Source organism: Dama dama, chromosome 9, assembly GCF_033118175.1.
Source record: "Dama dama isolate Ldn47 chromosome 9, ASM3311817v1, whole genome shotgun sequence".
NCBI lineage: Eukaryota > Metazoa > Chordata > Mammalia > Artiodactyla > Cervidae > Dama > Dama dama.
Genome location: NC_083689.1, coordinates 54,765,391 through 54,781,715, shown reverse-complemented (window position 1 = coordinate 54,781,715; position 16,325 = coordinate 54,765,391). Strand labels below are relative to the sequence as shown.

At 43.1% G+C, this 16,325-nt stretch overlaps 1 protein-coding gene across 3 annotated transcripts in view; it reads right to left on the bottom strand.

Moving 5' to 3' along the window:
- The window catches only part of LOC133062488 (protocadherin gamma-C5), a 178,017-nt gene extending 162,142 nt beyond the window's left edge, over window positions 1-15,875 (bottom strand). Inside the window, exons 1-2 of one of the 3 annotated variants that reach the window (XM_061151556.1) lie at window positions 13,857-15,875; window positions 5,509-7,572 (exon numbers count right to left, since the gene is read on the bottom strand). In XM_061151556.1, coding sequence (XP_061007539.1) covers window positions 6,985-7,572; window positions 13,857-15,731 — 2,463 coding nt within the window. In that variant the 5' untranslated portion in view covers window positions 15,732-15,875 and the 3' untranslated portion in view covers window positions 5,509-6,984. Of the gene's footprint in view, window positions 1-2,033; window positions 5,003-5,508; window positions 7,573-13,313 lie in introns of those variants that run through there. The other 2 variants (XM_061151530.1, XM_061151528.1) reach the window with 2 other exon arrangements.
- Window positions 15,876-16,325: the final 450 nt, after the last annotated feature.

Below are 16,325 nucleotides of genomic sequence, written 5' to 3'. Positions count from 1 at the left end.
GTACAAAGGAGCCTGATAGTTTGTTAAAGAGACCAATCTAGTATTTGAGCACACATCTGCTTTCATAAAACTAAATCTCATGTAAGTATATTTATTTTAATGACATCAATGCTTTTTTACTATATGATTTTATACACAAATACTCCTTAATGCCAATACTCAGTTCCAGTCAATTTACACACTAATATGTGTAATGAGTTTGATTTGATCACTGGTAAATCTTGGAGAGGAATTGAAAGTTCTTAGACACTTCCATTTTGAAACTTAGCTATACTCCTTAAACCAGTCTTAGGTAAGTAAAACAGACAAACACCTTTATTTCAAATGCACTACCAGATTAGATACCAACCAAACAATTTATTCTGTTACCCTGTGGTGCTAATCCATACTCCTTTTACATTCCAGTCAAGACAGATCATTGTTTTCCCAAGACAGCCTTTCCCTTGTTTGCCCTACTTCGTGTCTTGATACTTTCTGTTCCTTTTATTATAAACCCTCCTCCCATTTATTGCAATGAAGTCTTGCCTATCCTTAAAAAATCCTTTCTAGTGAAAATGGCATGCTGAGACTTATCATCCACACAAATAGATGCCTTTGTACTCTATGTATTTTCCCAATATATGTGTAGGTTATATTTTACATGAAATTCTTAGAAAATTCTCTTTGAACATCTAAAGTTCCTGTGGCCCTAGCCATTTAATATTTTTTCTCGTTACAAGGAAAGTTACATTAGTATCATAAAGATTTTTCCTAACAAATATTCCAAAGGTAATGTGCCTTTTTTCTGTGGTGCATTTGCAGGTTTAAGTGAGACTACACCCTTCTCTGTTTTCAGCTCTTTTGTTCAGGCCCTTTTGTCACTCATGTTTGAATGTATCCCTTCCTAACACACTGAAGGAGAGATGTACTCCTTTGTTTAAGACCTAATGAAATCTATTTAGGCCTAATTTTGGATGACTCTCTTTATGGGTGAAAATAATTTCATAAATTTCAAAATGGGTCAACAATTTATAGCTCAAGAAAGTTGCAGGATGCATGGGACTTCCCTGGTGCTCCAGTGGCTAACATTCCATGCTCCCAACTCAGGGGGCCAGGTTCAATACCAAGTAAGAGAACGAGACCCCATATGCTACAAGGAAGATTGAAGATCCTGAATGCTGTGACCAAGACCCAGTGCAGTCAAATAAATATATAAATATTTTTATAAAAAGTTTAAGGACTCCTTTTCCATGGTTGAAGTGGATGGTCTGGAAATCTCTCAAAGAAGCTAAGACATATCTCCTTACATTTTATAATCTGTCTCAAAGGACAAGGAATGGCACTCCAAGGCTCACAACTGTTTAGGCAATTGAGCTTCCCACCTTCAGAGAAAAGGCTGAAATCCATATGGATACACACAAATACACACACTTTAAAGTATACCAAGTAGGGACTACATGCCAGGTAAAAGAATTTTACAAACCTCTATATTTTTTACCCTATCGTTTTTATGTTATCAGGATGAATCCAGTTTGGTCTGTCTTGGAAGGAGTTAAGCATCATATTATTAGAGCCTAAAATACTATATACTTGTTTATCAGGATAGGCTAGGTAGGTTGAAGTGACAAACTTCATTATCACAGAGATTTAAAATAAAACATCTACTTATCACAGGTATACAAATCAATGTTGAGTCAACCACAGGGCTCTTCTTTCATTGCAGTCATTCAAGGACTTAGATAGGAGGCACAGTCACAATTTCAAAGAATAAGTTAGAGATCTGGTAATTCTTACAATGACAACTAGGATTTCCTCTGGGAAGAGAGTCACATAATTCTATTTACAATGTATTGGTCAGAAATATTTACTAGGCCCACTCAGCTATACTAGGCAAGGAAGTGCAGCCCCATCACAATCCCAGAAGAAGAGAGGAACACCTTTAAACAAAAGAACCAATGACTACTTCATTGCTTTATTTTCAAATAAATGTGTATTAAAAATTTATAATAACCACAGTGGCATAACTGTTCTTTAAAATATTAAAAGAAACTCACCTGGAGCTCGTTGGAGTCACCTTTCATTTCCAGTAAATCTTGAGATATCAGGAGAGGCTCGCTTTTCCCACAGCTCTCCTGACTGATGAGCGTGTCCGCATAGTTCGGCTGCGGGAAGATCACGTGACTCCCCCGCGAGTCCGCGGTGAGCGAGACCTCGTGCGAATAGGTCTGCAGGAAAGCCCGCACCCCGTCCACGCCCACAAACTGAGACGCCGGCACGCCAGCCAACCCGCTGCCCGAAGCCTGGAGCAGACGCGACGTGTGCCAATGCCGCAGTCTGAGCGCCAGTAGCACGATGACAAAGGCGAGGAAGACACAGGAGACCGCGGCCACCGCCACCACCAGGTAGAGTGTGAGGCCGGAGTCGTCAGGATCCACTGAGGGCTTCAGGCTGCCTAGGTCAGTCAGGACGTCTGGGATGCTGTCAGCCACAGCCACGGTGAGCGTGACGGTGGCCGAGAGAGGGGGCTGCCCGTGGTCCTGGACGGCCACTACCAGGCTCTGCTTGATCGCATCTCTGTCCAGCAGCGCCCGCGCTGTGCGCACCTCGCCCGTGTGCAGCCCCACCGCGAAGAGCCCTGGCTCGCTGGCCTTGAGCAGGCGGTAGGACAGCCAGGCGTTCTGTCCCGAGTCTCTGTCCACTGCCACCACTTTGGTGACCAGGTAGCCGGGCTCTGCAGAGCGGGGTGCCAGCTCCACACCGGTAGAACCATCAGTGGGGAGGGCAGGGTATAGAATCTCAGGTGTGTTGTCATTCTGGTCCAACACAAATAGGCTCAAAGACACGTTGCTGCTGAGTGGAGGGTTCCCACTGTCACTAGCAGTCACTAGTAGCTTCAGGTCTCTAATCTGCTCAAAGTCAAAGGAGTGTACAGCATACAGGACTCCAGTGTCTGAGTTTATGGAGACGTAGGTGGAGAGAGGCGCCCCTTGGATGGTATCCTCAGTCAGTGCATAGGTAATGTGGGCATTCTCAATGCTGTCAGGGTCCTGGGCTGTCACAGAGAAGATGGAGGCTCCCCTGGGGTTGTTTTCAGGAATGTAGGCAGAATAGGAGGCATGAGTGAAAGCCGGTGGGTTGTCGTTGATGTCTGCCACATGCAGGGTGATGTGTGTGTCTGTGGACAGTGGCGGACTACCCCCATCTGTAGCTCTCAGAGTGATGTTATATTCAGACTCCTGTTCACGGTCCAGAGATCTGGCTGTCACTAAGCGGTAATATTGGTTTATTGATTTTTCTAAATTAAATGGCATATTTCCCAGGACAAAAACTGTGACCTGTCCATTTTGCCCGGAATCCCGATCATGCACATTGATAAGGGCAATTTCCCTTCCAGCAGTTGACTCTTCTGGAACTGATCCTGTGAGAGAAGTAATTGTAACTTCTGGGGCATTGTCATTCACATCCAGAACTGTGACCAGAATCTTAGCTCTTGAAAGGAGACCTGGTCCATCTTGTGCTTCTATTTTAATTTCATAGAAAGTAGCGTCCTCATAATCCAGATTTTTTAATATCGATAAGTCCCCAGTCACTGAGTTGAGATAAAAAATCTGAGCGATTTTCCCAGGCATTTTATCTAGTACATAGGATACTTGAGCATTGAATCCCTCATCAGGGTCAGTGGCATTCACTGTGAGCAGCTGGGTGCCTACCGGCAGGTTCTCTTCAACACTTACTCGATATTCAGGCTGGGTAAATACTGGTGGATTGTCATTTGCATCCAGCACTGTCACTTGGATGCCCAAGTTGCCAGAGTGGACAGGGTCACCACCATCAGAAGCAATGAGTACAAGTTGGTGAACTTTCTTTTCCTCCCTGTCAAGAGCCCGCTGCAGCACCAGTTCTGGATACTTGGCCCCATCAGTGACATTCTTCACAGCCAGGGAGAAGTAGTCACTGGGGCTGAGCTGATAGTTCAGCAGAGAGTTCGTGCCCACATCTGGGTCAAATGCAGTCTTAAGTGGAAATCGAGTTCCAGGAACTGTTAGTTCACCAATTTTTATTTCCAATTCCTCCATCAGAAAATCAGGAGCATTGTCATTAAGGTCTTTAATTTCTATTTCTACTTCAAAAATGTTCAATTTGTCTTCAACCAGGATGTTAAAACTCACCAGACACTGTGGGCTCTGAGCGCAGAGCTCCTCCCGATCTATCCTGCCCGCGGTGACCAAGCTGCCGCTTCTCGGGTTCAGAGCAAAGAGCTGCGTCCTACCTCTGGAGACGATGCGGACTCCCCGCTCCACCAGCTCCTGGGGCTCCAGCCCCAGGTCCTTGGCGATGTTACCCACGAAGGAGCCTTTGTCCAGCTCCTCTGACACCGAATAGCGGATCTGCCCGCATCCGGTCTTGCACAGCGTCCCCAGAAGCACGCACAGCAGGGCCAGTCTTCCGCACTTTCTGAATCTCTGGTAATTGGTCATTTCCGTTTCGGTTAATTATTTTCTCTGAATTGGGTTCCAGTTTCCCAAGGCAGACTTCAGTCTTATTTTATCAAGGAACTAAGACTTTCGTGGGCCTAATTTATAGGTCACAGAGCTGGCTGACTGACGGGGTGAGCTTTGAGGCAGCCTCGGATCTTCCAAGTGTGATTTGCTGGTTCTCTGCTCTTTGGAAACAAGGAAAAGGACTAGCTCTTCAGCGGCGTTTTCCTTCTTGAGTGGTGAACAGCGACGCTCAGAGGCATAACCGTTCACTGCACGCTCTGACAAATCTAAGTCAGAAATTTTTAAGTTTCCAAGCACCTGAAATTCTTTTTGCTCAGAGGTAATGGGCTCAGTTTTTGTGTCACATAACTGAACCGCTATATGTTAAAAGATTTAGAATATCTTCCTTAATAAGCCATGAGTTAACCTGAATGCCACTAATATTGCTTCAAACATGCTGAAGTTACTGTTTTGAAATATTCAAAGTTTAAGAACTGCACAGAAATATCAGTCATATTTATAAGGTATGCCTCTTGAAATCGGCCCTTCATAGCTTGACATTTTAGTTTCAATATTTTCCATTTAACCCATTCATTAAACACACATATAATTGAGTATCTGACAATACTTGGGGATTTAACGATACAAACACAGCTACTTCCTTCATGGAGTTATAAGGATACAAAAGCAAACAAGGAATTATAGCGCAGTGAGATACTGCCATAAGGTCAGAGGCCAAGGGCAATGAGAGGGCCTCCAAGCTGGCCTTGGAGGTTAGCAAAGGTTTTCCCAAGAAACCTGAGAGGAGTAGATCAGGGAGGGGTAAGGCCTGGATACAAGACAGAATAATATGGCAATACCTAGATGTGAGAGAAAAACCACAGAACTTCAGGGTACTGAAAGTACTCTGTTTTGCCTAAAATTAGAGTGTGAAGATGTTTTTAAGGACCAAAACTGAAACTAGTAGAGATAAACTTTTATTTTGTATTCCAGAAATCCTTTTCCTGTATTTGTTTTCCTCTCCAAGCACAGTAATAGGAACTCATTTGTCATTTCAATCATGATGCATTATATAGCTATGCATAAGGCATTTATATAATGAAGAATTACTGTATACACTAAAAGGAACTTTGTTTTCAATTTTCCCCAGTTCGTACTTTATTTACTTGCAAAATGTTTGTATTATTCCACAGTGAGTGCCAACTTTATCTCAAAGAAAATTATGTAATAGTAATAACACAATTTCCCTCAGGTGCCCTTAAACAGTAAAGAATCACAACATCTTGTGCTCACTTCGGCAACATTCATATAAAGAATCACAACATCTTAAAGAATGATGGCACCATTATATACATGACTGACTTAGTACAGGATTATTTCCAAATAAAAGATGATCCCAGTCACACAGAATAGTAGTGTATTTTTTGTTCTTTGTTATTAAGTATATAACTAACATACTAAAAGCCAACATGGGAAGAGGAATGGGGGAGGAAAACTTGGCTCTAAGGGGGACTGATGTTGGTGGAGGAACTGGAAAAATATTCAACAGCTGCTGTGAGTAGGAAACTTTGAGAAGAGAAATGTAAAAGGAGAATCTTTAGGGGCAATTATTTGATATGGTCTCTGAATCCCTTGAGGATATATATTATTTTTAAAGATAAAAAGGCAATGTTGTTTCCACATATGAGAAAAATAAAAAGTAACAGGGAACAGACACACCTTAACTATTATACAAACCATGTATTATATTAACACAGCAAATGATAACTCAATTACTCTTAAAGGAACACAGCTACTTTAGAGGCTAATGATATTTTGAACTAAACAGAGATTGCATGACATACCTTCCTGAAACATGGTGAAGCATATCTATTCCTAAACACATCTTTAGTAGGGATCATTCAAATAAAAAAATATGAGGAATCTCACTGCTAAACTGAAGGAAAAACATAAAGACTGAGATGAAAACAAACAACTACAGTATTTATTAATATTCATAAACAAATACAAATATAAAGAATAAAAGTATTAAATTTTAAAAGAGGGAGACATTTGAGGAAACAAAAGTCAACATTCATATATCTAACAAAGAACTGTTGATTCAAGAGGATTGGGATGGTTTGCTAAGGGATGAGAAAGAAAGTAGGAGAAACCAGATACCCCAGTTCCTAAAGCTCTTTTTTTGTTGTTGTTAATGCATTAATTTTTTTTAATTGGAGGATAATTGCTTTACAATATTGTGCTGGTTTCTGCCATACATCAACATGAATCAGCCACAGGTATCCATATGACCCCTCCCTCCTGAACCTAAGGCTCTTTTGATAACCTAAATATCATCTTCACCTACTAATTCCAGATTTATACTAATGACATAATGATTCTAGCTCCTCTTCCCTGTTACACCATGTGAACACTTAGAACTAGTGAGAAATAATACATGAGGACTATTTCTTAAACTGAACATGTCCACAAAGAAATATGGGAAATAGAAAAGGTATGGTAAACTGTGGAGACAGCTAAGTAATTAGGTAAATTTATTTCTTTTAGCAAAGTAACTCACAGGAATATTGGGAAGAGAGTTTACCTGAGAAAATGTTTCTTCTTTATCTTCTGAAAGAAAATCCTTTTTCTCACAGCTCTCCTGACTGATGAGCGTGTCCGCATAGTTCGGCTGCGGGAAGATCACGTGACTCCCCCGCGAGTCCGCGGTGAGCGAGACCTCGTGCGAATAGGTCTGCAGGAAAGCCCGCACCCCGTCCACGCCCACAAACTGAGACGCCGGCACGCCAGCCAACCCGCTGCCCGAAGCCTGGAGCAGACGCGACGTGTGCCAATGCCGCAGTCTGAGCGCCAGTAGCACGATGACAAAGGCGAGGAAGACACAGGAGACCGCGGCCACCGCCACCACCAGGTAGAGTGTGAGGCCGGAGTCGTCAGGATCCACTGAGGGCTTCAGGCTGCCTAGGTCAGTCAGGATGTCTGGGATGCTGTCAGCCACAGCCACGGTGAGCGTGACGGTGGCTGAGAGAGGGGGCTGGCCGTGGTCCTGGACGGCCACCACCAGGCTCTGCTTGAGCGCGTCTCTGTCCAGCAGCGCCCGCGCTGTGCGCACCTCGCCCGTGTGCAGCCCCACCGCGAAGAGCCCTGGGTCACTGGCCTTGAGCAGGCGGTAGGACAGCCAGGCGTTCTGTCCCGAGTCTCTGTCCACTGCCACCACCTTGGTGACCAGGTAGCCGGGCTCTGCGGAGCGGGGTGCCAGCTCCACGCCCGTGGAACCATCCATGGGGAGTGCAGGGTACAGAATCTCAGGTGTGTTGTCGTTCTGGTCCAGCACGAATATGCTCACAGACACATTGGTGCTGAGGGGTGGATTCCCACCATCCTGTGCTGTAACCCATAACTGAAGTTCACGGAACTGCTCATAATCAAAGGAACGCAGTGCGTAGAGGACACCAGTGTCAGCGTTGATGGAGATGTATGAGGAGAGGGGTGCACTCTGAAGGGTGTCCTCAGCCAAGCTATAAGTTACATGGGCATTGTCGTTGCTGTCGGGGTCACAGGCCATCACGGAAAAGATGGAGGCACCTCTGGGGTTGTTTTCAGGAATGTAGGCAGCATAGGACGTGTGGGGAAATGTGGGAGGGTTGTCGTTGATGTCTGTCACCTGCAGCAAAATGTAAGCATTTGTGGATAGAGATGGGCTCCCTCCATCTTTAGCAGTCACAGTGATGTTGTAAGAGGAAAACTGTTCCCTGTCAAGGACTCTGGTTGTAACCAATCGGTGATAATTGTCCACTGACCTTTCTAATTTGAAAGGAAGGTTCTCTGGGAGTGAACATGTGATAAATGCATTCTGCCCAGAGTCTCTGTCATGTACATTGAAAAGTGCGATTATGGTTCCTGGAGGAGAATCTTCAGGAACTGAGCTTGTAGCAGATGTCATGTAGAATTCTGGGACATTGTCATTCACGTCCAGAACTGTGACAATGACCTTCATTCTGGTCAGAAGGCCTGGGCCATCCTGAGCTTCAATATCAATTTCATGGAATTTGGCATCCTCATAATCTAGGCTTTTTGTGATTGTTATTTCTCCAGATGCTGACTTAAGCTCAAATACCTCTGAGGTTTCTTCAGGGTTTTTCTCCAGAAAATATGTCACCTGGGCATTGTATCCCTCATCTGCATCAGTGGCGGTCACTGTAAGTATCCGGGTGCCTACGGGAGTATTCTCTGGAACACTTACACGGTACTCGGGCTGTGTAAAAACAGGAGCGTTGTCGTTCACATCCAGGACCGTCACGCGGATGCGGGAGGTGCCAGATCTGATAGGGTCGCCCCCGTCCAAAGCCTTGAGAACGAGGTAGTGTACGGCCTCCTCCTCACGGTCGAGAGCGCGTCCCAGCACCAGCTCCGGGTACTTGTTACCATCCACCCCGCTTCTCACGTCCAGAGAGAAGTGGTCATTTGAATTAATTTCGTACTTTTGGAGAGTGTTCTCTCCGACGTCTGCATCATGCGCGCTCTTAAGAGGGATCCGGAATCCTGGCGTAGTCGTTTCACTAATTTTTAGCTCCACTTCCTCTACTCCAAAGCGAGGGGCATTATCGTTAATATCTTTTATTTCCACTTCTACTGAATAAATACTCAATTTATCTTCCAGGAGTATGTTAAAGCTCACCAGACACCGCGCACTCTGGGCGCAGAGCTCCTCCCGGTCTATCCTGCCCGCGGTGACCAAGCTGCCATTTCGCGGGTTCAGAGCGAAGAGATGCGTCCTACCTCTGGAGACGATGCGGGCCCCGCGCTCCGCTAGTGCCAGAGGCTCTAGCCCGAGATCCTTGGCAACGCTGCCCACGAATGACCCTTTTTCTATCTCTTCTGGCACTGAATAGCGCATCTGCCCAGCTCCAGCCTCCCACAGGGCCACCCAAAGAAGGCACAGCAGGACAAACCTTCCGCGATGTGGCAAATCTAGCAGAGCCGCCATTTCTTGAGCTGCAGTCTTTTCTCCCAGGCAACTTCCAGCCTCCAGCTCGGGATTCCAATCTTTATTCCTCAGGGTCTGAAGTGACCAGCATTCACGGGACCCAGGTCACTGTGGAGAGAACTAGTGGGCTGTTGGACTGAATTTCTTTGCCGCCCCGAACCTTGCGGGCCAAATGCCCAGCTCTTTGTGTTATGGAAATCGTAATGCTGGATTGGACGTCTCACAGGCTTACTTCTTAGGTAGTCAACAGCGACGCCCTGAGGCCTAAGTAATTTCTGCATTCTCCCAGGCAAATCCAGTTACTTCGTGTTACTCCTGTCACTTTCAAGATGCTTTGAAGAATTTTACAGTTTTAAGGTACCTGAGAGATTGCTCTTTCAAGTCAGGAGTCTTTTTTCCCCCTCAGAATGAATAAGAATGGTGTGAATGAATGTGATCTTGATAGTAGCAAGGAAAGCACTGTTGAACTTTGGAGGCACTAATCAAAGTAGCCTCTACCCTTAAGCCAAAGATCTTCAACCTCTTATTCCATATTGGGAGAAAGTAAGATTAATCTAAAAACATTAGCTACATTATATTCTAATGTTATGTATTTTAAATTTATGTGCTTAATGGCTTAGTACTGAACTTCAAAACCTGTATTTTTTCCAAAATCTGTATTTAAATTATTGAGTTATCAGACACTTAATTGAGTGACTAACCTTTGCCTGACACTTTGCCTGACTGATGCTGTAGACAGAACTGGTGCACCTGATGGACACAGTCCCAGTTCTTAAGGGAATTTACATGATAAGGGAGGACACAGTAAACCGAGTATTTTAATAGAGTATGACAAATGCTATGATGGTTGGAAACCCTGGGCAATGGGAGAATACATAGAAAGGATATTCAACCTGGGGGGGGCGGTGGTGGTCAGAAAATACTTTTCAGAACAGGATTGAACCTGGATCCTAAAGGGTATGACTGAATCAAGAAAGAGGCTGGAGTACTGTTCTAGAACCTTAGTACAAATGCTTGGAGTGAGAAGCAGCATAAACATGAAGGAAACTGAAGGTGGTTTGTTCGTCTTCCAAGACTGTTTTGGCTATTTGAGGTCCCTTGATACCTCATGTGAATTTTAGGATAGACTTTTTTCTACTTATAAAAAAGGCATTGGGATTTTGATAGCCACTGAATTGAATCTGTAGATTGCTTTGGATAGTTCTATAAGTTTTTTTTTTTTTTTGGATAGTTCTGTAAGTTTTTGACAAATATTCTTTGTCAGTTTAAGTACATTTCCTTCAGTTTTCAGTTTGTGAAAAGATTTTAATCATGTGTTGAATGTTCTCAAGACCTTTATTATGCCTCTATTGACATGAACAGCTTTTATCTTTAATCTTTTCATATGAAGTTTTATATTAGATTTTCTTATACTGAAATATTCTTGCATCCATAAGTAATAAACCCCATTTAGTCACAAGCCATAAATATTAAATATAGTAGATAGGACTTTGAATCAATTCTTTAGCAAGATGGCACACTTCTGGTTTCATTTCAGACTTTTTGCCTTTGAGTTCTTCCCTGTTGAACTTTCTTCATTTTCAATCCATTCCTCTGAGAACACTGAAGAAATATTTATTGGAAACAATTCTTATCAACTCACCATGTTTTCCAGTAGAACCTCTAGTTTGTATCTTAAAACTTTTTCTTCAACACTCTTTTGATACTTTTGAGTCTCATTAAGTAACCACTTGACATCCCTTATTTGCAGTTTCTCTAAAGATTTTTCTGTTTCTTTGTCTTTGACAAGGTTTGGTTTTACACAGTATATTATTTCCCACTCATACTTCTTGCTTAGTATTAAGCTGTTTTATTTTTTCCCATTCTCACTTGGTTTTCCTTCTCTTTTCCCAGGTCTTTGTCTATAATCAGAATTTTGGGTCTTCTTTTAAGATCTCTAAAATGAATTTTAGTCCTGCTATCTGCCTAGCCAATATTAGTCCCAGCACTTGACTTGACAGAAGATTCAATTTCTCCCCATTAGTGTCAGCTTCTATTGCTTCACCATCAGAATTCTTCCTGGTTTGCATTTCAATAATTTATACTCTGCTCCCTTTCCTGTTATTTTTTTAATACTGATATTTTATATTTCTTGCTTTATTTCTTGATTGTCGAGCTAACTTCATTAATTTTAATAATTTGTTTTTCGAAATTCTTATGGTTGTCTATAAATGTAACCCTAAATATCTTTTAGAGGCATCCCACAATTTTAAATAAATAATATTTTAATTTTTGAGTTTTTATTTCCATTGTGATTTTTAAAATCCAATAGTAGTTTAGTGGTATGGATTTAAATGCTCATTTTGTTTTCTTTTAAAGTATTTGCTTTGTGATTTTTCCAGCTTTATAATTTTAAATAAAATTTTAAGATACTTAAAGTGTACAACATGATGATTTGCTATATATACACTGTGAAAGGATCCCTCCTACTGAGCTAATAATACATTCATCACTTCACATACTTACCTTTGTGTATGTGTGAGAGAGAATTAAATTACACTCTTAGCAAATTTCTATTATACAATATAATGTTATCAACTATAGTCTCCACTCTATATATTGGGTCCTACGGCCTTATTCATCTTACAATGCAAGGTCTGTATCTTTTTATTATTAATACCTCTCCCCTATCCCCCACCACCCAATTTGTGATTTAAGCATATGTTATAAAGCATGTATATTATTGGTACTTTGAAATTTTCTCTGCCATTTTTTGTGCATGTGATGATTATGTATTAAATTGTTGTAGAGTCTCCATATTTTCATATAAAAGTGGTTATTCTATATTTGTTGTGTATAACATTGTATACAGATTTGTCCGATAAGGTAAGTCCAAGACCAGAATTCCCACTTTAGTGTTAGCCTGGCTCACCACTTTCTGTCCATCTTTGGTCCATTTAGATATTTATTTTTATTTGTGCCTTATTATGCTTTTTTCATTTTATATTATATGTATCTCTTTAATTTATTGGAACAGAGTATTTTAAAGGATGAACTTACTTATGATGCATTTCTTGTGAAGAGCTAATACATTAAGGTGAAATATATATTTGATTTTTGTTAGTTGTTTACATTACAGGCATAATATACAAGTCAGGAGGCTTCAAACTATTTCTCACGTTGCACAGGAAATTTTCTGTCATCCATTTTATTACTTCATTTTGTAACTTACTTAAACATTTGGTGTATTCTTGAGTGTGCATAAAACATATTTTAAAAAAAACCACTAAACAAAGGGCTAAGATAGTCAACAATAGTTTAAATTTTCGGCTTACCTAGATTTCCATAATTTTATGTTAACACAACCTAAAATACTACTTTAGACAATCTTTACCTCTTAAAATATTCCCAAAGAAGACAGCACCCCAACAGATGACATATATGTTAAATTTAGGAGTAGGTGAGGAGATATTTATAACCTAAGGATATCCAAAAACAGAATCAGTCACATAAATATTTGTAGACCTAGTCAAAATCTATCATTGCCAGATAAGAGCATGGTAAAGAAAAAATTACTTGGCCAGAAGCAAGCAAGAAAACATTAGAAGCCAAATCTCCTTGTTTCTGATGCAATGCTCTTTCCACAACTCTGTCCCAACCAACTACATTATGATTAATTACGATCTCCTTTTCAATGAAAGAACAATTATAAATATACTTGGATAGAAACACTTAATAATGATTTCCCAGGATCTGTAAATATAAACACAAAGACAAAGACAAACACAAAGACCGGAAATAGAGACTTTTTAGCAGTAAAGAGTGAAAGCAAGTAAGTAAACACAGAAATCATTTTTATCTAGATAAATTTACTACAAAAGATTTACCTGAGAAAATGTTTCCTTTTTGTCTTCAAGTAAAGACTGAGGTACTGACAAAAAATCTTTTTTTTCACCGCTCTCCTGACTGATGAGCGTGTCCGCGTAGTTCGGCTGCGGGAAGATCACGTGACTCTCCCGAGAGTCCGCGGTGAGAGAGACCTCGTGCGAATAGGTCTGCAGGAAAGCCCGCACCCCGTCCACGCCCACAAAGTGAGAGGTGGGCAAGCCTGCCAGTACACTTGCTGACGTCTGCGCACGCAGTCTGTGCCAGCGTCGCAATCTGAGCACCAGCAACGCGATGACAAAAGCGAGGAAGACGCAGGAGACCGCGGCCACAGCCACTACCAAGTGCAACGTGAAGCTGGAGTTGTCCCGGTGGGAGGAAGTTTCAATGCTGTCCAAGTCGGCCAGCACTTCTGGAATGCTGTCAGCAACAGCCACAGTGAACGTGATGGTGGCCGACAGAGGGGGCTGGCCGTGATCCTGGACCGCCACCACCAGGCTCTGCTTGAGCGCGTCTCTGTCCAGCAGGGCCCGCGCTGTGCGCACCTCGCCGGTGTGCAGCCCCACAGAGAAGAGTCCTGGCTCGCTGGCCTTGAGTAGGCGGTAAGATAGCCAGGAGTTCTGTCCTGAGTCTCTGTCCACTGCCACCACCTTGGTGACCAGGTAGCCTGGTTCTGCAGAGCGGGGTGCCAGCTCCACACCGGTGGAACCACCCGTGGGGAGTGCAGGATACAGGATTTCAGGTGTGTTGTCGTTCTGGTCCAGCACGAATATGCTCACAGACACATTGCTGCTGAGTGGTGGGTCCCCGCTGTCACGAGCCATCAATCTCAACTGCAGGTCCTGGAACTGCTCATAGTCAAACGATCGCAAGGCATATAGGACTCCAGTGTCTGAGTTGATGGAGACATAGGAGGATAGAGGCACTCCTTGGATGGTGTCCTCCACCAGGGAATAAGTGACCTGTGCATTCTCATTACTGTCAGCATCATGGGCTGTCACGCAGAAAATGGAGGCACCTCTGGGGTTGTTTTCTAGAATGTAGGTGGAGTAGAAGTCCTGGGGGAAGACAGGGGGGTTGTCGTTGATATCTGTCACTTGCAGTGAAATGTGTGTTTCAGTAGATAGAGTCGGAGTTCCCTGATCTGTGGCTGTTACTGTAATATTGTACTGGGAGGTAAGTTCTCTATCCATTGTTTTTTCTGTCACCAAACGGTAATAATTATCATCTAACTTTTCTAATTTAAAGGGTAGATTTCCAGAAATGGAACATGAAGTTTGACCATTGTCTCCAGAGTCCTGATCATGAACACTGATAAGAGCAATTATGGCCCCAGGAGGAAAGTTTTCTGGGACTGAAGTGGTGACAGAGGTGATGGTTACCTCTGGGGCATTATCATTTATGTCCAGAACTTTGACCAGCACCTTAGCTCTGGCCATGAGGCCTGCACCATCCTGAGCTTGAATTTCCATTGGATAAATTGTGTATTCTTCAAAATCCAGAGGTTCTTGACTTGATATTTCTCCCGTGTAAGAATCCAAGTGAAATATTTGTGCCATTTTGTGGTCTATATTATGAAACGAATATGTTACTTCCCCATTGGCACCTTCATCTGGGTCCATGGCTTTTACCATGAGCAGTCGAGTGCCCAGAGGCACGTTCTCAGGTACACTCGTGTGGTACACTGCTTGTGTAAACGCTGGAGGGTTGTCATTTACATCCACCACCTGAACTCGAATTCGGAGGGTTCCTGAACGGGCTGGGTTGCCCCCATCAAAAGCAGTGAGGAGGAAGTGATGGACAGCTTCTTCTTCCCTGTCTAGGGGACTCTGCAGCACCATCTCCGGCTTTTGGGACCCATCAGATCCCTGTTGAGCATCCAGGGAGAAATGAGGGTTGGAGCTGAGCTGATAGCTCTGGAGCGAATTCATACCCACATCAAGGTCTTGCCCAGAAGGCAGGGGGATCCTGGTACCTGGAGCAGTTATTTCATTCATTTTAAATTCCACTTCTTCTAACTGGAATTCGGGAGTGTTGTCATTAATATCAATTATTTCCACTTCAACAGGGAAAAGCTTCATTTTATCCTCTACTAAGACGCTAAAACTCACCAGACACCGCGCGCTCTGAGCGCAGAGCTCTTCCCGGTCTATCCTGCCCGCGGTGACCAAGCTGCCGCTTCGCGGGTTCAGAGCAAAGAGCTGCTTCCTACCTCTGGAGACGATTCGGACTCCGCTCTCCATCAGCTCCTGGGGTTGTAGCCCCAGATCCTTGGCGATGTTGCCCACAAAGAAACCTTTGTCTGTCTCTTCTGACACCGAGTAGCGGATCTTCCCAGCCTGGGCTTCCAACAACAGCCCCAGAAAAAGGAACAGTAGGACCAGCCTGCGGCAGCCGAGCACCTTCACTCGAATCGCCATTGCTCACTTGCTTCGTATTCTCTCAGGCCGGCACCAAGAGTATTGTTTCCCTGCTCTCTGAGTCTAAATTAACAAAATTTAGAATTTTGAGCAATTTTGAGAATTCAGAGCAGAAAGTGGTCCAGAAGTATGATCAGGGCAGCCTCAGAGAGACTTTTCAATCTGGCAGTGATGGTGGTTCTAAGAAGTCCCCCTCCCACCCTGGGTGTCTGTGTGCTGCCTTCATCTTCCAGACTGGTGAACAGCGGCACCCAGAGTCCTAACCAGTTACTGCACTCGTAGATAATACTTGAACTTTCTCTTCTCATTCAGCTGATCTACGTTTCCTTAAGTCTTAGTTTATTGTCAAGAAACTCGCTAAGCATAATATATTAACACTATGAAAAGGAGAAACTACTATGTTCATTAATTACTTACATCTACTTATTGCTAAATTGTAACATACAGTAGAATCCAAGCTCTGTTGGATACTCCAGTAGTATTCCCAAATTACCTGAGAATTCCCAAGCATTCCCTGTTTGCTATTCAGGAAATAACACAAAGGAGCCTAATCATCCCTCCACCTCTGGAGTGTATGTTGACCACCTGGTCATT